Here is a 25,867-nt window from a genome sequence, read left to right as displayed (position 1 = left end):
ATACGTCTAGAAAACATTATGTGAAAATATGACTGTATTAATAGAACGTTTTTGAAGAGAGATACATATATGTATGCAAAATAATATATTTTAATGTTCAATACTGTTGAAATGATAGCATTTTGAATTTGGTAAGTGAAAAAGCAAGATCATTTTTTTTTCTTGAAAAATGTGTCTGATGAAAGAGAAAATGAAACATTGTACATTTAATGTTGATCAGATTTGCACAATGGGAATATCATGACTTTTTTCTTTGGTGATTACATCTGAACTGATTTTTCTCTCTAATCCAGAGAGAAAGATAGGAACCATCAAATAACCAAAATGTTTCTATTCCCTAACAGGTTTAAAGAGAAGTGTGGAGAAGAGTTCTTGCCTTGACTTGACCTTATTAGCTGATGGCTAACAAGCAAAAATTTCAGGGTTAATGACATTGAACATTCCATTCTTTTTTTTTTGATGAAATTCCATGAAACTCACATAAGCACAAGATCTTTTTAAACTCACATTCTAACCACTCATGTTTGAATATATAAGTTACATTTTCTCAGCACCTTTTAATAAAATAACTTTCTTGAATGAAAATTAAAAAAAAATATTCATTCAAATATTTTGCACACGTGCTATATGTTCCTAATTTGGAATCATTACTTAAGTTTAAAAACAAAGAAAAAATAAGCCTCAGAAATATCATCAATTTATATAAAAAAATAAAAATAAAAAAAAGGAAGAAAAAGAAAAACAATGTTGGCTGGCTTTGTTCTTCAAATAGACATATAAAATCATTTCAGTTATTAATTGGAAGTTAATGTACTTATCCAAGAATGACATTTCAATTTTAGAAACTTAAGCTGGATTATTATGAGGAGGAAGAGGCTGCCATTTCTTGGATTGCAGCGAAGGGGAACATGCATGTATCTTATGAGCTTTATTCACTATTTTAAACTTTTATTTTTACAATTATTAAATTAAATCTTCCCTTTCTTAGCCTGATAAATTTATAAGTTACAGTCCATGACCTCCATTCAGTCTTAAGAGTATTAGGGTATTTGTACATGTAATTATGAAGCAAGGGTTATGTAATCCTAACCACAGGTCTCCTGAGTTGGTACTGTTTGATTCCAGTGGCAACTCAATGACTTGAAACAATTCAGAGATATTCGAAGAGTATATACAGCACTTGATATTTCCAAATAGTCACTCATTTTGACAAAAGTTAAGCCACATTAAACCTGGTCAGTACTAAAATGAGTGACCATTTAGAAATATCAAGTGTTGTATATACTCTTACTCTCTGAAAAGAATTGTTTTTGGCATCGGACAATAGGAACAAATTTTTTCCAGATTCCAATACCCAAAAAGTTCCGATTTTTTTTTTTTTATTCCCAATTCCGATTAATCATTCCAACACTAAAAAAAAAAAAAAAAATTATCCCAAGCCCTTCATTGAAAAACTGGTTTGCTTGTAAGTCTATTAATCTCTTACAATCACTGTATCAGTTTGCTTCAAAGAATTCACTCTAGTCTTATAGTATTATTTAAGGGATCATCAGTTGTTTAATACTAAATACTATTTTCAGGATTTAAAGATAAAATAGTATTTTATATCATGGCACTTCAGCAGTGTTGATCAAACAGCAGCTCCCTTAAAAAAAATATTCCGAATATCTGATCTAATTTTTTGCTCCAGATTAATTATTTTGCATGTTATTAAAAAAATGTTTTTAACTGTGGAGTTTGTCTTTGCCTAAGAAAAACAAAATTGTTGACAAAACTGCTGATTTTTATAAAAACATTTTTTTTCTCCAATTCTTTAACCCAAACTTTCTTGAGAAAGTCATCTGTTCATAATTCATTTGTTTTAAAATGAAGTTTCTTACAAGATCAAACATTAGATGTAAATATGGAACTAAACATTTAATAACAATTAGGCAAATTTATAATCATTGAATATTCTGTCTGCATCCCATTATAATGCCAATAAATTATTAATATTTATAAACAAGATGAAAAACGTTCATACAAGAGCTCCCAGCCTTCCTCTAACTTTAAAGTAATTTCTTCATGCATCTTAAACTGAGAAATAACCAAAACAAAGTATAAATTCCACAGAAAATTCAATTTAATAATCTTAAAATTTGAACAAAAGTTATATTTAAATCCATCATTAATCATTATTTGTTGTTAAATATATTTCAAATAAGTGTTATAAAGATAAATCCGATTATTTAATCCCTGCATTTGTGTTTTGGTAATTATGTTGTATATTCCAATCACACATAAAACTACAAAATTTTAAATGTCTACAAACTGATAATTGACCAATTTTGTGTATAATGTAAAAATAAAACTTTATCTTTTCTAATTATGTGATCAAATTGCTATAGAGATGAACAAATTTAAAATTTATACAGGAAGGAAAAAATATATAGATCAAATTTATTTGAAGCCTTTCAATCGCCATTTACTTTTTACCAGAAGTTGACACACACACACACACACACCCACTCACACACATAAAATGAAGGTAATTAGTAAAAATGAAATATTAATTGTGATTTGTTGAGTGAGATTACTATCAACATAATGAAAAAGAATTTCGGTTTGTTTCTTTTTTCTTTGACAAAAAATTTAATATAAATTTTGCAAAAGTAACTTTTTAAATGTTGGGTATATTAAGAAAATTATATATATATATATATATATATATATATATATATATATATATATTTTAAAAAAATATTAAATGTTAAATACATAATTGTTTTTAAATATGTTTTTTTTATTTACAATACATGTAACTAGAAAACTGTCTGGGAAAAACTGACTTTACTACAAACCAGAAAAAAAGGAAATAAAATGTACAAGTGTATGTTTTAAAAGTTGATGGTATGGAAAATGATTAAAGCTTAAATTTTTATTCTGATTAAAAAAAATATATAAGAAAATCTAATTATGTGCATTCAGATCTCATAATCTCATAAAAAGAACACTATTTATAAAAATGATAGAATCAACTTCTAAGCATCAGAACAGTTCCCACACAGCAGACCTTGCATGCACAAAGAGCTTTTAGACAGAGTTTTATAAAAAAACAGATAATTTAGATGAGCTTTTTCTATTATTGTTACACGCACACATATGTGAATATATGAATATCATGGCTTAGTACTGGTTTTCATGAGTGAAAAACAACTTAGTTGATCGAGTTGACAAAAACATTGAAAAGAAAGCAAAGGAATTAAAATGAACTTATACTTACATGTAGGAATGAATAATCCATATCTTCTTGTTCCATGTCAGGCTTGCATTTGCCACAGCAGAAGTTGAAGCAGCAACAACAGCAAAGGCAGAAATAGCAGCCAGTAATGACACCACAAAATATACATAAAGCCTGCAATGAAAAAGAAAAAGTATTTAACATTTTATCAAAGAAAATTCAGTATGAATTGAAGAATAAACTGGATGAATTTAGAAATAATGATAAAAATATACCGACTTTCTTTTAATTTTAGTTTTTTTGTTTGTTTTAAATTGTCAAGAAATTACTTATTAAAAAGGATATGCCCACCCTCCTCTAAAGAGGCATGATAAATATTTTGGTTGAACAGTTTTTACATTTTTCTTCAGTTTATTCTTTGTATTCCTGATCAATAAAGATGAAATCAATTGATTTGAGAGAGCAAAAATGAATCACAAATTTCAAAATCTTAAATAATGAAAATCATTCTACGTTTACATACATTGTATCAGGTTGACAAGAAAGTTCTTGCAGTTTTTAACTTTTAAATTCAGATGAACATATCTCGGCTCAAACAAAAATTTATTGATAAGCACCATCAGAATCAACACACTTTGCCAATGAAAAACAAGTGTATTTATGCCAGTAATGTAAAAATCTTGCGTTCTGGTAGCAATGAAGTCGCTGAAGGTGTTTTTGAAACATTTCTCATGCAGAAAGTTGTCAAGTTGCTTGAAAAATGGTAGTCGGTAGGTGAGAGGTCTGGAGAGTATGGTGGATGAGGCAGAGTTTCATAGCCCAATTCATTCAACTTCTGCAGGGTCTGTTTAGCAACGTGCAGTTGTGCATTGTCATGGAGGAGAATTGGCCCTTTTCTATTGACTAATGCTGAATGCTGTTGAAGTTTCTGATGCATTCCATCCATTTTTTGACAGTACTTCACACAGTAATGGTTTTGCATACATTCAAAACAACTAATCGATGAGACCAGTCGCAAACCATCAAACAGTCAGCATGACCTTCTTTTAGTACAACTCTGGCTTCAGGAAGCGTTGTGGAGCTTTGTCAGTGTTGCTGGTCATCATAAAGAATCCATTTTTCATCGCAAATCACAACCCAGTCGAGAAATGAGTCGTTCTTGTTGCGTAAAAGGGAAAATGACAATTCATAATGGCGTTTATTTTGGTTGTCGTTCAATTCGTGATGCACCAATTTATGTTTTTTTTTGTCTTTCCAATCTTTCTCAAGTAGTTGGAAATTGTCTTATACATTACATCTAATTCAGAAGCAAATTCTCAAACAGTTGTGCGTGGAATGACTTCGACTAAGGCTCTTAATTGATTGTTGTCAACATCCGATGGCCAACCAATAGGCTCATCATCTTCAAGACTAATCGCCGGCACAAAATGTCTTAAACCATTGTGATGTGCATTCAGTAATTGTTCTTGGGCCAAATGCTTTGTTGATATCACAAACTGCTTCAGCAGCTTTTTGGCTTAGCTTGAATTGAAATAAGAAAATTGTGCAAACTTGCTTTTTTTTTCCAACTTGTATTCAACATTCTGAAAAGAGGACTTAATTGTTTTAAAATGATTGTAATTAAAACAATTAGAGCGAAAAACGCTTTATAAAATGATATATAAAGTAAAAGTATTATAACAAAAATTTATTTGAAAATACATCATTTGAAATCAAAAATAAAAATCCTGTAAGAACTTTTATGGCCATCTAATATTAAAATTACGGAATTACCTACTTGCATTTCCCACATAGAAATACACATTACTTTTTTTTTTTAAATCATAAATTCCTTCTTTTATTATCTTTCTATTTTTGTTTCAAAATTCTATGAAGTTATATCTTCTCTATATAAATAAAATGAACTCATTTTTTCCCCTCCAACTTTGACTTTAATAGGATTAAAAATCATGACATTACATGCAAATGTAATGCATACAGACTAGCACATTATCTGAGGTTTGCTTTAGGCCTATTACCTCTACAGTTCCTCAACAATGGTACATTCCTATATTTTTTCCGGTGAGAGTTCACTGCCAAAATCGCTTAGATTCAATGGAAGTTGCAACATCTTTTCTCTCTATTAGATTCCTCCTTTCCCCTCTCCACATTTACACCGCAGTGGCTGTGTTCACAAGAAACAGTACGAGGAAACAGACCGGTTTGGAATCGTACAAGGTTACTTATGCCGTTTCTTTTTTTTTTTTTAATCTTTTTTCCCTGATTTCTGTTTTTTCCATAATAAAATATAAAAATGCGAAAACAGGATTACTATTATTGTTTTCTTTTTGCTTTTTTTTCGTTAGTGTAAGATGCAATCTGCGATACTAACCGGATTTTACTTCCGGTTTTAATGACTAACCGTGAAATCTAACTATGACCTTTATTAGTACTTTCAACTCAATATTTATTTTTACACAAAGATTACAACGCAAGGATGTCGTGATTTCACTTGCATTACACTTAAATTAAAATTAAAACAAAAACATTCATTTAGAATTCAAATGTGATGTGATGTGACTACTAATTGATATTTGACCTAATTCACTTTTTAGTTAATTCATCACTTTTTTTTTTTTTAGCACTTTCGCCTAAATGAGTCGAGTTCACCCCCCCCCTCTACCTTCAAACTTTTGGAGGATTTTTTCAAACACACGGGCACCGCCGAACCATTCGTATTGCATCACGTTCATTTTTTTTATTGTTTTTTTTTTTTTTACACATTTTTTTTTTAACATTGTTTGTTTTTATAATATTTAAACAGGGTTATGACTTTGCTTTGTTTTCATTTACCCCCCACCCCCAACCACACATGCCTCTAAAAACGTCGAGCACCCCCCACTAGTATATATATATAAATTCAAACATCAACTTTCCTATAGCAAATTAATCTATTAAATAACAAGGAAATTTGTATTTGTGTGTGTCCATCTAAAACCAAGAAACTTATATTTACGATTTAGCAGGACTAATCAAGTTATAGTAAAATAAAGAAAATACTGTAAATTATCACCATAAAGTTTATTTACAAATTAAAAATTATGTAATAAAATTAAAACATAAAGGACTTTATGAATTGTTAATGCTACTTTTGAAATAAGTAATATTTAATAAGGAAAATTGCAAACAATGCACAAGTTATTCGAGAAGTAGAAATTTTCTTTTTCTTGGACAGTATAAAAGAAAAAGCCAACTTTTTCACCTGGCATTTAATAATATATCAGAGATGAGGTATTGTTATTCTTTAAGTGTTTGAAATACTGGCTTGTTAAAAATTGCATATCTAAAATTGTAAAAAGAATAAAAAAGCTAATATGATGGATAGCAGGGGATGCAGGATTCCTCATCCAATGCTTATGCACTTAAATATTCGTTAGATGTTTCCTTGAACCAAATTAATGCATAGATGATTACTTTTTTGAAATCTTACTGGTAGATATTAAAATAAAAACACTGAAACGATCAATTAATCAACTGCTGATTACTTTTTCAGTACTTCTGCAGTTAACAACCCAAATCTCCATGATGTTGGCTCAGGCTTGCCTAGTAGCTGACATAAACTGCCGGAATATTTCAAGTGCCAATCAAATTTAAAAACAGTATCAAAAAAGAAATAACATTTATCGGACACCTATGCTAAAAAAAAAAAAAAAAAAAATGGAAAACATTAAAATAGAATATAACAACCTACCATAAATTTCATGAATAAATATTGTTTTTATTTATTTTTATATATAAACATTTAAAACTTTTTTTAGGTGTGGGGTGTAAAAATGTTTTCTTTTATGCTGTTTTTTTTTGAGGGGGAGGAGGGGGAAACTGTTAGAAGACAGGATGTTTCCTTAGGAATATTTTAAGTAGTTAATGGAACCCTTTTCCTCTAACTTTGCTGTCGGCTTTTTTCAGCAGTTGGATATGATAGTGGTCTTCGGGTGGCAGAATGTACTTCTTTCTGAAGCCGAAGATGACAGATGCTTTGACCACTGGTGACAAGACATGGTATCACCACTACGAGCTGGAGTCCAAATGGTAGGAAGGAGGGTTTCGGTATTATGGTTTGATATAATCACCAAGAAACCCTCCTTCTCGGTGGGGTCATATTCTCTGAAAACCCAGAGTTGTTCAAGGAGAGTTCCAACAGATGTGTCAATTTTTGTGTGCTGTTGGTGATCTGCTGGGACCCTAAGGAAATAATTTTGGCAAATAAAGTTTCTTCAGTTGGTAACTGTGTCGTGACCCTATACTACATTCTCTCTGCAGATTTTTTGCCATTGTCATGTCATATGACCACAATTATATTATTTTAATAATTTTGGAGATGTATATTCTTGATTTGGAAAAAATGTGTGATCACGCAAGAAGATTCACATCTAGTATTGATAAATTCATTGTTATGTCTTATTTTTTAGACTGATTAAATTTGTGCATGATTAAAACTAATTTTTTTTCTGCCAATTTATTAAAAGTCATCTGCTTAAATTTTCATTGGCTAAGCACATTTGTTATCAATTTTTCATTGGATGATCAACTTGATCAGCGCTCTGCACATTCCAGTGATTTACGTCAGCTAACAGGCAAGCCGAAGTCAACATTTACAGAAATCTGGGTCACTAACTGCAGAAATACCACTTTTTCTATATGTTAAAGATATTACAAAAGTTTGTCCATGAATTAAAAGCAGTAGGAGGGATATGCATGTTCAAAAAAAGAGAAATGTTTTAAAATAAAGCATTTACACACCGTTTTTTAACTATTCTTTTCCTCATACAAGAATTGGGTAACATCGACTATACCCGCTAGTAACTATAATGGCATTCACCTCTGGGGATGGATTGAGCCAACTCCAAAAGAATTCACCACATCTCATTGATCGGCAGCAGAATTCTTGATATACTTTCAACATTTCCGTATTTTTAGCATTAAACACCAAAAGTGTGGTGTCCAGTCATTAGCTTCATATCTGTCCTCGTGGTTCCTAACCAGGTTTTCATTTGCACTTCTCCCAGCTGGCGGAATTCCTTCTGGATAATGTAATTTCAAAAGTAATCCAAATGGATTAGAATGGATTGCAAATTGCATTGTTATGATGACTAAACTTATGTATTCATAATCTGAAAGTTTCATCTCTATTGCAGATATTGATGGTGTGAGATTTTAAGAAAGCAACCTGCTGTGACCATCATATGTCAGAAGTATAGAGGAGTCATTGAATTTTTCCATACAGAAAAATTGAACTGATCAGCATTCACCAGTGCCTGTTGAACGTTTATGAAGCCAATACAGTTGATATCAGCACAGTTAAAAGATAGGTTCATCAATTTCAGAATGGCGACAGATGTAAGTGATAAAGTGTGCTCCAGACGCCCATGCACAACCACCACTCCAGAAAACACTGTGCACTTCAATCAACTCATCCACGCTGATTGATGGATAATAGTGAATGAAGTGCATGGAGAGTTGAATGCGGCAGTGCACTATAGATGTTCTTATTCCTAGAATACAACAAAGTGCGTATTAGGTGGGCTCCATAAATGCTCATGCAGGACCAATGAAATGTCTGTCAGGATTTGTTGAATCCGTATAAATCTGAAGATGACGGATGCTTAGACCACATCATCACGAGTGACAAGATATGGTATCACCACTATAAGCTGGAGTCCAAATGGTAGTCGATGGAATGGCACTACTCATGCACTCCAGCAAAGCAGTTCAAGATGCAGACATCTGCAGATAAAGTGATGTGCACTGAGACAGCAAGGACATCATCCTCTTGGATTTCTTGAAACCAGGGTTGGTATCAATTCTGACCTTAACGTTGAAAAAGCTGAAGGCCCAGATTGCAAACATAAGGCCAGAGAAAAGGGAAATATTCCATTTGCAACATGACAATACCAGGCCACAAACAAGTTTGAGGATCACAAAATGTGTGATAAATTTCGGCTGGACGGTACTGTTTCATCCACCATATAGTCTTGACTTGGTACTCTTAGACTTCCACTTGTTTGGACTTTTGAAGAATGTATTATGTTGACAGTATTTCCTCAACAAGATTGTTGTAATCACAGCCATAAAAAAATGGACCGCCTTAGCAAGCACTGACTTTTATAACTGAGGTATCAAAGCTCTCATTCATCACTGGCAAAAGTGCATTTAGAATGGTGATTATGTAGAAAAGTAAATCCTAGAGAACAAAAGATTGCTTGTTTTAATGGTACCACTTCTGTTTTCATAGCTCTTCAACCTTTTGAGTTTAAAAATTTTATCTTGAAATATTTGAAGTGTGTAGAGAGGAGGGATCCAAACTGCACACTCAATTTTTTTAATCTGATACTTTCCTAACTGAACAATTCAGACATTTGTTGACTTTTAATAACAATAATACAAAAAATCAGATATGTATTTGAAGTTTTAAAGAAATTCTGTTCCCATGGATCACTTAGAGGTGCAGGCACATAGACATGGAAGACTACTTCCATTAACTTTTGTGGAGAATAAAATATAAATTTCATCAAAGTGAGATATATTTGAAATTTTAAAGGACGTTTAGCACTCATAACTGACTTACGCTACAAGGGCACTTAGTGATTTGGGACCATTTTTATTGTTTTCTCCAATTACAAGGGGTTTCTGCCCTCATAATCCCTTTAGATTTTTATCATTTTCAAACATCCATAATCTTACAACACCAATTCATACAAGCAATACAACATTTATGCACATTTTTATGCGCGTTCATTTATACAGTGATAGTTTTTAGATGAGCACTTACAATTTTTACATTTTAATTTCTGTGCGACTTGTACCTACCTTTGCCCATCGACTGTTTATCATAAAATACAAGCTGACATTTTCTTCACCCACAGTTTCAGCCACATACAGACCTAGAGATCCATACTGGTCATATATTCGTCGTTTTGCATTATCTTTGAGGACAGAATGTGCATGGTTGATCTCTTTAAACTAAAAAAGAAAAAAATTTTAAAAATAGGATTTAGTAAAAATTCTTCTAAAAGAGAAATAATTTTAAGAAAAAGTTGTTCACAATAATAAAGCAAAACATGATTATTTTCATTTAATGATTACTGTTCAAAATAAGAACAATAATCTAAATAATTCAAATACAAGTTATCAATAAATAATAATTCAAATACAAGTTATCAATAAATAATAATTCAAATACAAGTTATCAATAAATAATAAATAATTCAAATACAAGTTATCAATCATCTAAAAAAAATTTCAAAATACAAAACTTTGCACACAATATCTAATTTTCTTTAACAATTGCCACTTAAAAATTGATCACGAAATGAAAACTTATTAGAAAACAATGGAGATTTGGTTTAAATTCCAATAAACAATCTTTGTTACATTGTTTTTCTTCAACTCCTGCCCTCTTCAGTGTTAATAGTAGGTTTCAGATGCGGTGACCTCCTCCTCCTCCACCAGTCTTTTTCAGGTCTATTGTTCATTTACAGTGATCTTTTTCGAATACATACTATAAAAAAAATATATCATACTAGAATAAACATCAGTGCACAAAAAATTAACAGCAGTCATATTTAATGGATTTTTCTTAGTATAAGGAGCAACAATTCAACAAAGGAGTTGTATGTTTTTCTTCAGTTTATTTGAATCTTAATGGTATAGGCATGTTCATATTGTTGATCAGGTCTTTCTGGTTGGAAGAACTTCAAAGAATTTTTTTTAATACAGATATTTTAGTTTAGATAGAAGTACACTAATGTCAATAAGATTTACTGTGGGGTATTGTTATTAGTTCTTTTTGAGTATTATTGTTGTTGTATATACGCAAATTTATTATAAGGATTACTGATCAAATAAAATAAAGCAAATTAAAAAGGAGACACACTCTAGTTTAACATATATTTGGTTACATAGATACTACCAGTACTGATTCCCTCCCCCTATATTGTAAAATCTCTGTTCACTCTTGACACCGAAGCTCTTAAAATAGATAGCCTAGTAACCCCTTCCACCCCTATTGGACCCTTGAAGGTTTTTTTTTTATCCAGCCTGTTTGGAGTCCAGGAGTTTGAATGCTACTCATAAGGTCTCTTGAAACCAGGGCAAATTTTCCCGATGTTCAGTCTTTTCTTTTTTGCAAATCACCTTATATCCTTGCTCTTTGCGAGTCTAACCTAGATTTTTCAATTAATATTTTATATTGATTTATGTAGATTGTCTGCTTAGACTCCTATGCATTTACATGGTGTTGCTCTTTTTCTTCACAAGGATCTCCCCCTTTCATGTGTCCCCAGTCTTGAATCTCATGGGTGTCCTTTTAGATTATTACACTACTTCCTACTTATTCTTTTTCTATCACTCACTTTCTGACAATGACTGCTCAGTTGTTGATGCTATATACAGCAGTATTGATAATGCATTGATCCATCAAGCTTTATCTTTGTTTTTGATGACTTTAATGCTCATCATTCTGTCTGACTTCCCCACTCTAATCACACAGATCTAGCTGGTAAAATCTGTTTTAACTTTTCTTTGTTTCACGTTTTGTCCAAAATTGTCACCTTCTTTACACAATTTCCTGCTAATGACAGTTATCATTCTTAGTTGATCTTTTTCTCACTTCCGTTCCTGAACCTCGTTCCGTTTCTTCTTTTCTACTGTTGATGATGTTGAGATCGATTTTTCTGTTAAGTCTTTAACTGATCATCACTTCTATAGGAAAACGTTTAACTACTGGAGGGCTGATTGGGATGGGCTTTGCAGCTTCCAATGTTACATCTCATGAGGTCCTATCTTTGGTATGTCTCCGAATGATGCTGCAAAGGAGGTTACTGACTGGCTTCTTGTTGGAATTAACACTTTCATTCCAAGTTTCAAACGAAACCTCAATCTCCTTTCTGGTTTTCACATGTTTATGCTTCTGCTATTGCCCATCGTAATCATTACTTCAACTAGTATCATTGAGATGGTTCTAAAACTTGTAGACAATCCTACAAAAGAGCTAGCAATGCCTGCAAGAGAGCAATTTTTGAGACTAAGTCTAGCTAATCTTAAAGGGTTCCTGACTATCTCATCCCAAAAGATTAGCGCTCATGATTTTTGGAGAATGAATAATAGTGTGGTAAATAGTGGCAAGTCTGCTATTCCTCTTCTACTAAATGGTCTTCAGGTTATTTCATTTTCTAAGGATAAGGTTGATATATATTAGAAAGTCTCACCTTTTCTGATGCTTCAGGATTACTTAAATTTTTGTCTGGATGGTATTTTAATGCCAACTGAAAAAACAAAAAATAAAAGACAAATTGAAATAACAGTATTTCTTTTTGTTGAATATAAATGAGGTTGGGATATAAAAGAAAATATGGAGAAGGAAAAGTTCTAAATACCCAAGTTAGAATCATGTAAAAGTTTGTTAAAACACTTTTTTTAAAATAAATATTTTGTTCTCAAAAATGTGTTAAGAAAAAAAAGTTCAATGTACAAAATTCATGATAAATTATTTCAGATATCTAAATGAATACATGCAATAAACTATAAACATCAAAATAGGTTGTACTTATTTAATTCTATGATACAACATAGACTTTTGAAATAAAGGCACTTAGTTTGTTCCATATGGACTTTGAAATTTCATACAAATGTACTTTATTATGTATCCAGGAGTGTCCTTAGATAGGTTTCAGAATGCCCCTGATAAGTATAAAAAATCAATAATCGATAAAAAACTGATTAAAAGAACAGTTCAATCTGAACAAAGTTAACACTCTGATAAAGCCTAACATCACAAGTGCATTTTACAAGTTTTATCACTACACAAGCATGTTTAAGAAGGAAGTGTCCTCTATAGTATCAGATCTGACCGAATGGTTAATTGTAGGCATAGACCAATTCATACCATCTAAAAAAATTCCAACAAAAACCTAACAGCCAGCCATGGTTCTCCCCAGAATGTGCTGCTGCTGCTATCGCGCACAGAAATCACTTTTTCCATAGCTACCAACGTAATAGATGCACTGAGACTAAAGCTGCTTTCAGGACTGCCAGCAACCACTGTAAAAGAGTAATAAAAAATGCAAGAGAGCTATATGCCCAGTCTGTTAAATCCAAGGTAGCTGATCAGCGGCTTGGTTCCCACCAGTTTTGGCAAATAACAAATAGGATCCTGAACAGAAGTGTGCGTTCTATCCCAGCCATTATCAATGAACCAGAGGTCATCTCATCAGCATCAGACAAGGCCAAACTATTTGCAAAGAACTTTGCAGCTAATTCTACCCTATGCGACGAAGGCCATCAACTCCCCATATTTCCTCCTATAACACAGAACAAGCTAGGTAACATACAAATATCCATGCATGAGGTCACCAAGCTAATCAAGAACCTAGATTCCAGTAAAGCAACTGGCCCTGATGGCATCCCAATTATAGTGTTAAAAAAGCTTCAACCAGAACTTGCTCCCATACTTACGAAACTATTTAAGCGCTGCCTTAAGGAGAAGTGCTTTCCGACTCCCTGGAAGACCTCATCAGTTTGCCCTGTATTAAGAATTCAGGTGATAAGTCATCTCCCTCTCAGTGCAGACCAATAAGTCTCCTGTGTGTTATGAGTAAGTTGCTGGAATCTGTGTTAAATACAGAAGTAATCAACCATCTCAACAAAAATAACCTTCTTAGTGACACTCAATATGGTTTCCGTTCTGCTAGATCTACAGCAGATGTGCTTACAGTTATATCTCATAGGATTAGCAAATCTCTCGACGGAGGCAACCTTTCTAGGGCAATTGCTCGACATATCAAAGGCCTTCGACAAGGTATGGCATAAGGGTCTACTTCACAAGATTTCCAGCTACGGTATAACTGGAAATGTTTTCTCAATCATTAAATCATTTCTCTCCGAGTCCGATAGGCTCATAAGAGTAGTGGAAGATGGACAAAAATCGGAGGCCTGCAATATAAATGCTGAAGTCCCTCAGGGGTCAATCCTGGGCCCAACTCTCTTCCTGATCTACATCAATGACCTCCCTAAACACGTACTTAAATCATTCGTTGACATCTATGCTGATGACACGACCATCTACGGCAACACATCAAAGGCCGTAAATGACAAAGTTCTCTGATTTTCTCTCCTCTGATCTCGAGCACGTGGTTCAGTGGGGGAAGATGTGGTTGGTTACCTTTAATGCATCTAAAACCAAACTCCTATCCTTACATCATCAACGCACGGATCCCCATCTGGCATCAATTGTGATGGATGGCTCTCGTCTGGGTGAGGGCCCCGTGTTTTGACAAGCTTCTGGATTTGACCTTTACTCCTGATCTGAAATGGAACACGTACATCAAGTCTGTTGCCAAGGTCGCTGGAAAGATGGTGGGATCCTTCTACCGCTCCAGAAGATATCTCACTACTGATGCAATTCTCTATCTATATAAAAGCCAAGTACGTCCAAGGATGGAATACTGCTGCCATATCTGGGCAGGAACTGCTAAAAACAGTCTATCCTGCCTTGACAGAGTACAAAATAGACTCCGTGGCTTAGTGGGGGATGCCCTTTTCTCTACCCTGCAACCTCTCTCCCACAGAAGAGACGTTGCGAGCCTGTCCTTTTTTTATCGTTATTTCCATGGCAGATGCTCGTCTGAACTCCAATCTCTGGTCCCCCCCCTCGCCTATCTTTCACGAAAAACACCCGTCTAGCTGAATCCACTGTGAAAAATTTCCCCCACTCTATATCTGTGCCTAAATCAAAACGCGGATTCCATGAACAAAGCTTCTTTCTTAGAACTGCACGCCTGTGGAACTCTGTTCCGTCTGCCTGCTTCCCACCAGACTACAACTTGGATGTCTTCAAGTCCAATGTTAACAAATTCCTAATGAACGGCCCCCTTAAGTAAACACTTCATCAAATCTCCACACTAACATAATGTACTTGCAATAACCTTCATCCCTGAGTGGCTTCCGGGCCTTAATAAGTGGTGATCACTGTGTAAAAAAAGGGGCTCAGCATATAAAATCAATAGGTCCTCGCATTTTAAACTTTAATTCAAACCATTATATAAAAATGATTTTATAAAATCAACAGTAGGTTGTGATCTAAGTCACTGCAGGAAGGCATATGAAGCATCCTCTTCGTGCACTGTGGTGGGTCCTCGACTAAAGCAGTTAAATGATTTGATTGAAAAATGGACGATTTCACCAATTTCGATGACAAAGTATTGGAAGTGTGGAAAATCGGTGATCCTAATTCAATCTCAGGCAACATTGGGTCACACTATTAGTATTGTATATACACAGGAAACTGCAAATAACCAATCACAATTAGGTCTTCTTAATTTGCATATTTATTATATAAACAGCTTCTAATAAATGTAATATACAGTTATAATTTTGCATGGTCATATTTTTCATATACACACAATATTTTCATTGATAGCAAAATATCTGAGGTCGCAGGCGAGAAATATACTTTGAATTTAGTCAAAAAGGCCAATTAAAACCACAAAAATAATGGTTTTTATTGCAAGGGATTTTTAAATGAATAGAAAAAATAATTTAATCTATTATTTTGTTGTCATTAGACCATCCTCAGGAATTACCTCTTCCTTTTTAAGGGGATAGAGTAATCTTCATGGGTTTTACATCCTCTTTTAAGGGAGAGGGGAATGTAATATCAGTATTTGTGTCATGAGATTGTCTTGAGATAGTGTAACATTCGCTTTGTTTCCATGATACCATCCTTTCATGATTATCTTATTCATTTTGGGGTGGGGGGGGGGGATAGTGTACTATCTGTTCTGTTGTCAGGATATCATTCCCCCCAGGTATAAACTCTTCCTTTTTTGATGGGAAAGAGGAGGGTGTTTAGTTCAGGGAATGGCATATAGCAAAGTTATGGATGATGCTACCAGCTGTGTCAGTGTAGTTAGAGAAGCCAAGTCAATTTCTGTGGTGGGCGTTAAAGTCACCAAATACATGTATTTGGGCACTAGTGTCAAGGGAGAGTGCTACATCTATGCTGTCAGAGACATGATTGATTATAGTATAGTTTTGGGTTGATGGAGAGCGATAAAGAAAATACAGGTAGCTAACGCTATGTTGTAAAGTTAGTTTAAAGCACATGAAGGGCTGGTCACCTGATTGTAGTTTAGATTCCCTAGACATGGGGAGGGTGTTATGAATAAAGATTCCAAGTTTGTGCATGTGCCTGTCAGAGTCCTTACGACAAAGTGGAAGATAACCAAACATGTTAGATGGGATGGAGGAGTGCAAGTTAGTTTCACTTAGTGCTAAGATATCCAGGGAGTTTGCTAGGAGAAATGATTCTACATCATCTAAGTTAGTTCTAAGTCCTTGGATATTTATAAATGCAAGCCTCAAGGGAGGAGGCAAATTGTTTGAGTGTGGTTTGAACGTTTTTTTGGACTGAACTGTAATTTCATTTTATTTCATAGTTTCAGATCTAGGGTGAGGTGCTATGCAAAACGGATGTGCATAGCCACCATCATGCAACACCAGTAGACCATCAGCCGGCTCCTCATCCACAGGAATGTCGCCTCAGGAATGCCCACCAGAGATGAGTGCAGGGTCCCTTTCCATGCGCGACATGGCACTACAAACATCCTGATATTATACAACTGATGATAGAGCAGCCGCTTTAAGTGCTACCAATGAGTTAGGGCTCCTGTACTGTCAGTCGGAAACAGCAACCAGCAATTGTCAAACTGGTACCTTCAAACTTGTCTGACAGGCGCGGCCCAGTCCAATCATAATAGCATGCATGGTAAACAAGCACTCCCAAGATGCCCAGGTGTACGGGAAGGGAATGAGGCAAATGTGGGGGGGGGGGGGCATTCATTGCCCTAATCAGGAAACCAGGCTAAGCACTGGGCGTCTCTGATGAGTCTCTGCAGCCACACCTCTGCTCCTGGCTAATAGGCAAAGAAGGAGTATGGAAGCCGGGTGATAGGCAGAGCCTATCTACTCCTTAAGCAGTTTAGGTTTGCAAACCGGTGATTTGATCAAGTCACCAATTCTAGGGAGATAGTCATTCAGGACTGAGGATGCCTCCCTCCCCAGTTTTGTGTCAAGACGTATGAGGTCAGTGGCACAGGTTTATAAATCGGAGTTTTCCTTCTCCTAGATGGATGACCTGATCAGATCTACGGGTCCATCAGCACCGAGTAGGTTTTCCCCGTGCCTGGTTTCAAGGCCAGGTATTTCTATGTCCCCGCATGGATGGTTAGGATTAATAGAGTTAGTCTCCAAAAATTAGTATCTGCTTTGAAGTTACACTCATCAGATTAGGGTTTAGATTGGAAGATGTGGTTACGTTTTGAAAGGAGTTATGTGTAAATATGGGTTGTAGATCTAAAATTAATTTCTACTAGGAACAAAGATCAAATATGGTTTTTGGATTAGTGACTAATTGGAAAATTATAGTATAAGGGTTAGGGTGGGTTTTGAAATGCAGTTAGGTGTTAGTTTTCATGTAAAGATAATCACCAGTACATTTCCCATCAAGTGAAAGAAATGTAGTTTGCTAGTTAATATAGATTACTTATAGTCAGGGCACAAAAACTGTGGATAATATGTGTCTATTCTATAGAGTATAAATATAGGTTAATCTAATGCATGCCTTAGCAATAGAATTCTATGTTTAGTATTTATCAATTTTTAAAAAGCTTAGCCTTCTATTGTTTAGGACCGAAAGCTAAAAACTCCTCCCAAGGTGTATGCAAAGTATGTGATTTTACATCAGTCTGGGGAGAGGAGCAATTGTTTTTCGCCCACTTGGAACAGAAGAGATGATATACTTACAAGAATACAGCATTACTATACAATATAGATATACAGGGATTAGGAGGGGTTTTCGGGGTATAAGGGTTTGTAATGTTTTCATGCAAAGCAGACAGAGGCAGGGGTCTTGGAGGCAAGTATTAACCGTTTTAAGCAGACATTTAGAAATGACATTTGTGCCAGTTATTTTAGTAACATACATCAGTAACAATAAAAATGTGGCCAGTATAGGCTTTATATTTAACCATTACACTTAGCCATAGAATGATAAATTATGATTTCCAAAAAGAGGGAAGCAGTATAAGTAAATAAGAGCAGGAAAATAGGGTTGGTGAATAAGCAATGACTGTATTTTATATTAATTGCTTCCTAAGCAGTGGTAATTAAAAGATGTTTCTTTACCACGAAAGCTGCGATTGTATTCAGTTAGGTCTCAATGTTTTCAGCCTGTCATCAACACTGAGGGGTTTTTAATACTTATGAAAATTTGTATTTTATTTAGTTTTGTATCTTATGTGCTCAAGATCTGAGAAGAGAGAGTCAAAGAGAACTTGGTCGTTTACGGCCTTTGATGTGCTACCATAGATGGTAGTGTCAACAGCATAGATGTCTACGAATGATCTAAGGATGTGATTTGGAAGATAATTAATGTAGATCAGGAAAAGAGTTGGCCTAGGATGGACACCTGAGGGATTCCAGCATTAATACTGAGAGCTTCTGATTTCTGCCCATCAACCACCACTCTTATGAGCCTATCAGGGAGAAATGATTTAATTGAGAAGACATTTCCAGCTATACCATAGCTGGAGATCTTGTGAAGTAGACCTTTATGCTATACCTTATCGAAGGCCTTTGATATCTCAAGAGCAATTGCCTTAAAAGGAGGCCTCTGTTGAGAGATCAGCTAATCCTATGAGATATAACTGTAAGCACATCTGTTGTAGATCTAGCAGAACGGAAACCATATTGAGTGTCACTAAGAAGGTTATTTTTGTTGAGATGGTTGACTACTTCTCTATTTAATACAGATTCCAGCAACTTACTCCTGACGCACAGAAAACTTATTGGCCTGTACTGAAAGGAAGATGACCGATCACCTGAATTCTTAAATACAGGACATACTGATGAGATTTTCCAAGGTGTTGGTAAGCATTTCTACTAAAGACAATGCTTAAATAGTTTTGTAAGTATGGGAGTTAGTTCTGGTTGAAGCTTTTTGAGCAGTATAATTGGAATGCAGTCAGGGCCAGTTGCTTTACTGGAATCAAGGTTTTTGATTAGCTTGACATCACATACAGGTATTTTTATGTCGCATAGTGGGTTTTCTGATACATGAGGAAATACTGGGGGTTGCCGGTTTTGGTTGCAAAGAGTAGGATTAGCTGCAAAGTTTTTGCCTTTGATGCTGACGAGATTACCTCAGGTCCATTGATGACAGTTGGGATAGAGCACACGCTTCTGTTCAGGATTATGTTTGCTATTTGCCAAAACTGGGAACCAAGTCGCTGCTCAGCTACTTTGGACTTGACAGACAGCATACAACTTTCTTGAGTTCTTTATTACTTTTTTACAGTGGTTGCTGGCAGTTCTGAAAGCGGCTTTAGTCTCAGTACATTTATTACGTTGGAAGCAATGGTTTGTTTGTTTGTTTAACCAGCATATCAACCTTCTTTGGGTCATTTAATGCTGTATACAAGATTTAAATTTTTTATACTTTCAGAATCGATTTTCGCTGGGTATATTCGGCCAATGTTTTGGTATAGTTTGTTATTTGATGGTTTTTATATTTTATGGTAAAGATTTGCTTGTTTTAAGAAATTTAGAATGGTTTTAGGATTTTCTTTATCAAAGAGTTCTTTTAAGCTTGTAGCCTTGTAGTAGTGTTGACGAATTCGTGTGAGATCATGACAGTCAAGTAAAAAGTGTTTCACTGTGTAAGGTTCGTGACATGGTATACATTTGGGGGGGTTCTTCACTTTTTAGTAGGTGGGAGTGAGTTATGTACGCGTGTCCTATCCAGATACGTGATAAGACTACTTCTTCTTTACGTGATTTTCTAGTATCTAGAAGGTTTTTTTTTTTTTAAGTATAGACGTAATTTGAAAGAGTTTATTGTTTTGGTAATTGTTCCAATTTTCTTGCCATTTCTTTGTGATAAAAATGTTTATTGAATGTTTGTAATCCGTATATGGGACCTTTATGTCGCTTATTTATAGTTTTACAAGTGATTTCTGTGTGCAATGACAACAGCACATTCTGGAGAGAACCACGGCTGGCCGTTAGGCTTTTACTGGAACTTTTTCGAGGGTATGAAATGATCTATACCTACAATTAACCATTCCATCAGGTCTGATACTATAGAGGATACATCCTTTTTAAACATGGAATGCAGAGGTAGGTCTGATATACACGTACGGAAGCTATCCCAGTCAGCCATAGACTATCAATATACTGTACGATGGAAAGGCGTGTCTGAAGACCTATTACATTTCATTTTTATCCCTATTGATACAACTGAGTGGTCGGAAGATTCCAGTGAAGACAGAATGAAAGATGAACATAGCTCAGGGCAAGTTGTGAGAAAAAGGTCTAGGAGACTTGCATACTGGCCGTCAGTGTCGGGCACACAGGTGGGTTCGTGAACAATCTGAGTGAGGTCATAAGCAACGAAGAAATCGTGACAGAACCGCCCCTCATCATCGGTCTTGTTTGAGTGGGTTAACCATTCCACATTGTGAACATTGAAGTCTAATAAAAATTTCAAATCTATTCAAATAAATTTTAAAAATTATTTAATGGAATAATTAGTGTGTATGTGTAATATAGTTATAAATTAAAGAAAATAACAGATTTGAGTTTTATTTTATGAAGTTTTTAAACTTTGCCAATATGAGTAGAATTGTATGTCTGAGCCTTACATGTGGTTGGGTGGGGAGTGGGTGATTCACAGAAAAGCTGTCAAGAAGGCACTGAAACTATATATATATATATATATATATATATATATATATATATTATATATAGAATGAGGTTTTTCAAAACATTTTTCTCAAAACTCCAATTTTCTTCTATGAGAAGCGTCATCCCTAATATTTCATTTCAGCTTCAAAAAAAAATCATTGAAAATTTTATATTTATATATATATAAATATAAAATTTTCAATGATTTTTTTTTTAAAGTGCAACTTTGGATTTTTGTTTACTAAAACTTGTATTTGGTTGTTCAGCTTTGAGAAAATGTGTTATATAAAAATGACTATATGCAATTTTTTTCTTATTTCATGAGTAAATCAATTTTTTCTGTTGATATTGATTAAATTACAAAAATTGATTTTAAATAAAAGGATAACAAAACGATTCCAGAAGTCTTTGAATAAACAATTGTAAACACAACATATTTGCAAAAAATCAAAAAATTACCTTGGATTTATTTTATGTAATGTACATTTTGTTGCAATTTAAAAACAATCTTTCATCTAGCAATTAATGATATATCATTAATTGCTAGATGAAAGATTGTTTTTAAATTGCAACAAAATGTACATTACATAAAATAAATCCAAGGTAATTTTTTGATTCAATTTAAATTAAATTTTTATACCTTACTTTGTAAAATTTATAAAAGTGCACTTTGAAGATAAATAAATTTCAAATTGAACCCTGTACCTTTATTTTTAAAGCCTATAGTAAAAACCTTTTGTTTAACAATTTTCATGCCTTGGATGAAATGCTTTTCTAACTTGTATCTTATGTTTTTAAAATTATATTTTTAAACTCTCCTCCTCTCTATTTCAGTTTGTATTTCTCCTCACACCACAACTCATTTTTGCAATCCCCTCTTTGTATCATTACAGGTGTGAATATTCTGTTTCAGTTTGTATTTCTCCTCACACCACAACTCATTTTTTTGCAACTCCCTCTTTGTAATACAGGTCTGAATAATGAGAAAATCTGAATTTTTTTAACAAAAACTTTAAAATAACTTTTTTAGATTAAATTTTTTAAAACTTCTTTCAGAATAGAAAATCTTTAAAATTTAATAAGGAACATATTTCATATAGGTTTCATTAACAAATATTCAGTACATAATGAGAAAAATAGAGATGAAAATTTCAAAAGGACTGTATAACTGGTTACGGTCAATAGTAGTCCTTGCCAGCGAAAATCTGTTATTGTTATTCTATTATTATTTAAAACATTTTGTGTCCTGTTCTTTTGCGCGAGGACTAATATAACATGTTTAACCCCATTCCTTTGCCGAAGACACACTATATAAGACTAAAAGGGAAACTCTTATCGTTCTGTTGGAGAATTCTCCTCGCATTTCTGGAAACACCTTTGAAGACTAAAATAAAAAAAACACAAAAGGAATTTTCATCGCTTATTTTAGTTGACGCTACAAAATGTTCTTGTACTCTTCTATTTTCTATACTGGGGGGGGGGGGGGCTAAATACCTGCCCTCTAGTGAGAGCCAATGTTTAAGATGTTTTTGTTGGTCAATCACAAAATCTGTTCAGACATTTCCTCATTCCTTAGTTATTTGGGGGGGGGGGGTTGTGAATAACTTAGCTAATCTTTTATTTACTTTTCAAATTTTACACTATTGTTTTCAATATGGATTAACCATCAAGAAGACCGTTCTTTTGATATGATATGGCATAAAGGTCTACTTCACAAGATTTTCAGCTATGGAATAGCTGGAAATGTCCTCTCAATTATTGAATCTTTTCTCTTTGATAGGCTTAAGAGTAGCCATTGATGGGCAGAAATCAGGAGCTCATAGTATCAGGATTCCATCCTGGCCCAACTCTCTTCTTGATCTTCATCAATGATCTCCCAAATCACATTTTTTGATAATTTATAGACATCTATGCAAACGACACCACAATCTATAGCAACACTTCAAAGACCAACAATGATCAAGATCAATCTGATTCTCTATCTTCTGATCTTGAGCACGTGGTGCAATGAGGAAAAAGATGGCTGATTAATTTTAATGTATCTAAAACCAAGCTTCTCCCTTTTCATGATACTCTCTCTCTCTCTGACCCCCATTTGGCCCCAATTGAAATGAATGGCTCTTGTCTTGGGGAAGTATCAGGTCTTGACAAGCTTCTGGATCTGACTTTCACTCCTGATTTGAAATGGAACACATGCATCAAATCTGTTGACAAGGTCACATTCTAACGCTTCACTAGGTATCTCATTGCTGATGTAATTCTCTACCTGTATAAGACCCAAATACATCCTAAAATAGAATACTGTTGCCATATCTGGACAGGAACTACTCAGTGTGCCCTAATTTACCTCAATACAGTTCAAAACCAGCTTCAAAACCTAATAGGTGATACCCTTTTATCTTCCCTGAAACCTTTTGCTAAATTTTCACACAAAAAAAACTACTAGTTACAACACTATCAACAGTTTCTCCCAATCTCTATCTGCGCCTAATTCTAAATGCAGATTCCATGAACAAAGCTTCTTTCCTAATCCCAATTCTACCCATTAACGATTACTAAACTACCATTATACATTCATAAACCCTTATCCTCAAGTGACCTTTGAGCCTTGATAAGTGGCAACTCCTTTGTAAAAAAAAAAAAAAATAAAATAAAATTTTTTTAATTCTGTCAATGCATTTTTTCACTAAATTCAAAAACTTAAAGTGTGCGAGTCAGGTTTTTGAATTAATCAGTATCACTCCCACGTTAACGTCTCAGGGGCAATTTCACTACACATTTCCCAAGTTGTAGACATAAAAAACTGCCATAAAGAGCAAAGGAATCAACTAGATCTATATAAGTTCATTACCTCTTTGGAAAATGTCAATATATTATTATAAGCATAAATGGAAAGTTGAAGTAGCAAAGCCAAACTGGCCTGTTTATGTTGTAAACATGGGTAAAAACAGTGAAATTTTTGTAAAATTCAACTTACGATCTCTCTGGTATTTTTCAGGTTATAGCTATGAAATTAGTGTGTAAATAAGTTTATCCTTCCTCTTCTTAATGATATAATTTTTTTTCTTGTCTGATGATTTTTTTTCTTTGTAGGTTGATTTAAACTATTTTAATGAAAAGTGCATTTAGTTATACTTTTTCAAAATTTTTGTCTTCTTTTTAACATCTGTGCCATTCACACTTATTTAATTCACTTTGAAAGATCATTCTATCTTACAAAAAAGGTTATTCTTCAATTTGATAGGTGAAGTATAGAATTTTAAGTAAATTTTCACTACAAATTTCCAAGTTGAAAACTTGAGTGAATAAAATTTCACAGAAATTTAATTTAATAAAATGTATGCTATTTTTAGCATTGTTTAAAGCACAGATTTTACCAAATTATAATCATATTATTATGAACAGCTTCTCAATAAATGGGAAATATGTTTACAGTTTATGTTCAAGTTAACGGAAAAATAAAAAACAAAGAGTGTAAACATGCCTTCTACCACCCTCCCACGCATGTAAATATAAGACCCCTTTCCCTCTTCCATGATCATTATAATAATATGAGAAAAAATAGGCTGTTTGCTATTTCTTTTCTCTCATTTGAATGCTTTCTTTTCTCTTTTTCCTACTTTTTTCTGTCTTCTCACCTTTTGGATAAATATTTATAATTTAGTGCTAATATTCAATTTTTAAAAGAATTTTGCTTTTTATTTTGAAAAATATTTAATTAAATGCGGTTCTTATCTTATATTTGATGACCACTAATTTTTCAGATTATGAGTCATCGATGATTTACTTTTAATAGATGGCATCATCTAGGGTCTCTTTGGTATCTTCAATTAAGTAATTTAAGAATATAATATATCCTTCATATGAATACTATAATGGAAGAATATGAACAATTTAAAGCTACATAAAATGAGTGAAAATGCCAGTAAAGTCTTCCATTATGTTATTCAACAAATATATTTTATCTTTACACATTTTACATTAGAAAATTTTTTTAATTTAAGACTTTATATGACTGTTTAAAAATTGAAAAGATTTCCATAGAAAATTTCAAATGTTTGGTGCCAGTTTTTTACATGTCAAAAGTTGAATCACTCCACAAAATCTTCCAATATTAGAACTCAACATTTTTTTTTTAATTTCTCATCCAAAAATTAGATATAAAAGTTTTAGATTTGTATCTAATGGGTAACTTTTTACAAAAGATTTAGTAAGGTGTACATTTGAGCCATTTTTCTCATCATTTGGGCTTCAGACAGTGTTTACATTCTAGAAATAAGAGGTTTTTATGGATAAACTAATGAAAAAGAAAGTTAGCTTAATTTGTATATTATGAATCATAATAAATTTCAATGTGTTAGCTGCGAAAATAAAATTGATATAAACAAAGTTGCTCCTCTGTATCATTTTTGCATAATTTTTGTGATGACAGAATTTTTAATGTTTAAGACTGGGATATCAAACAATTTCTTTTTATTAATTCCTAATTATCTTCTTTTTACTGAACTACGGCATTATATTTACTAAAACTTGATATATTTGAAGCTTTTTCCAATAATTATACACTGCTTAAGTATCACACAAAACGTAACGGCCAACTAATTTTGAATAGTTATAACTCCGGTACTAATTGAGATACCAAGATAATTTTTTTTGTGTGTGTTGCAGTACTATATATGCATACTTAAAAAGTTTTTTGGTATATTGAGAAAAAAAAACAAAAAAAAAAAAAAAACAAAAAAAAAACAAACACACACAGTTTGAGCTATCTGAGCAAAAATTCCAGCTATGGTGGTAAGGTATCCAATGCTGTTCTTCAAAAACTTATATCTGAATTTTAAATCATGTTTAACTTACAACAAATAGATT

General features: G+C 33.5%; 1 protein-coding gene across 4 annotated transcripts in view; it reads right to left on the bottom strand.

Annotated features, from left to right (window-relative positions):
* The window catches only part of LOC145276886 (dnaJ homolog subfamily C member 5-like), a 125,035-nt gene that overhangs the window by 50,883 nt on the left and 48,285 nt on the right, over positions 1–25,867 (bottom strand). For all 4 annotated transcript variants that reach the window (XM_080128318.1, XM_080128315.1, XM_080128316.1 and 1 more), the window contains exons 3-5: positions 12,466–12,522; positions 10,067–10,219; positions 3,263–3,394 (exon numbers count right to left, since the gene is read on the bottom strand). In XM_080128318.1, the coding sequence (XP_079984444.1) occupies positions 3,263–3,394; positions 10,067–10,219; positions 12,466–12,522 (342 nt within the window). The remainder of the gene's footprint in view (positions 1–3,262; positions 3,395–10,066; positions 10,220–12,465; positions 12,523–25,867) is intronic.

This window comes from Euprymna scolopes, chromosome 5 (assembly GCF_053919585.1).
Source record: "Euprymna scolopes isolate OS-2025 chromosome 5, ASM5391958v1, whole genome shotgun sequence".
NCBI lineage: Eukaryota > Metazoa > Mollusca > Cephalopoda > Sepiida > Sepiolidae > Euprymna > Euprymna scolopes.
The sequence above is the reverse complement of the archived record's forward strand: the minus strand, read 5'-3'. Positions and strand labels throughout refer to the sequence as shown.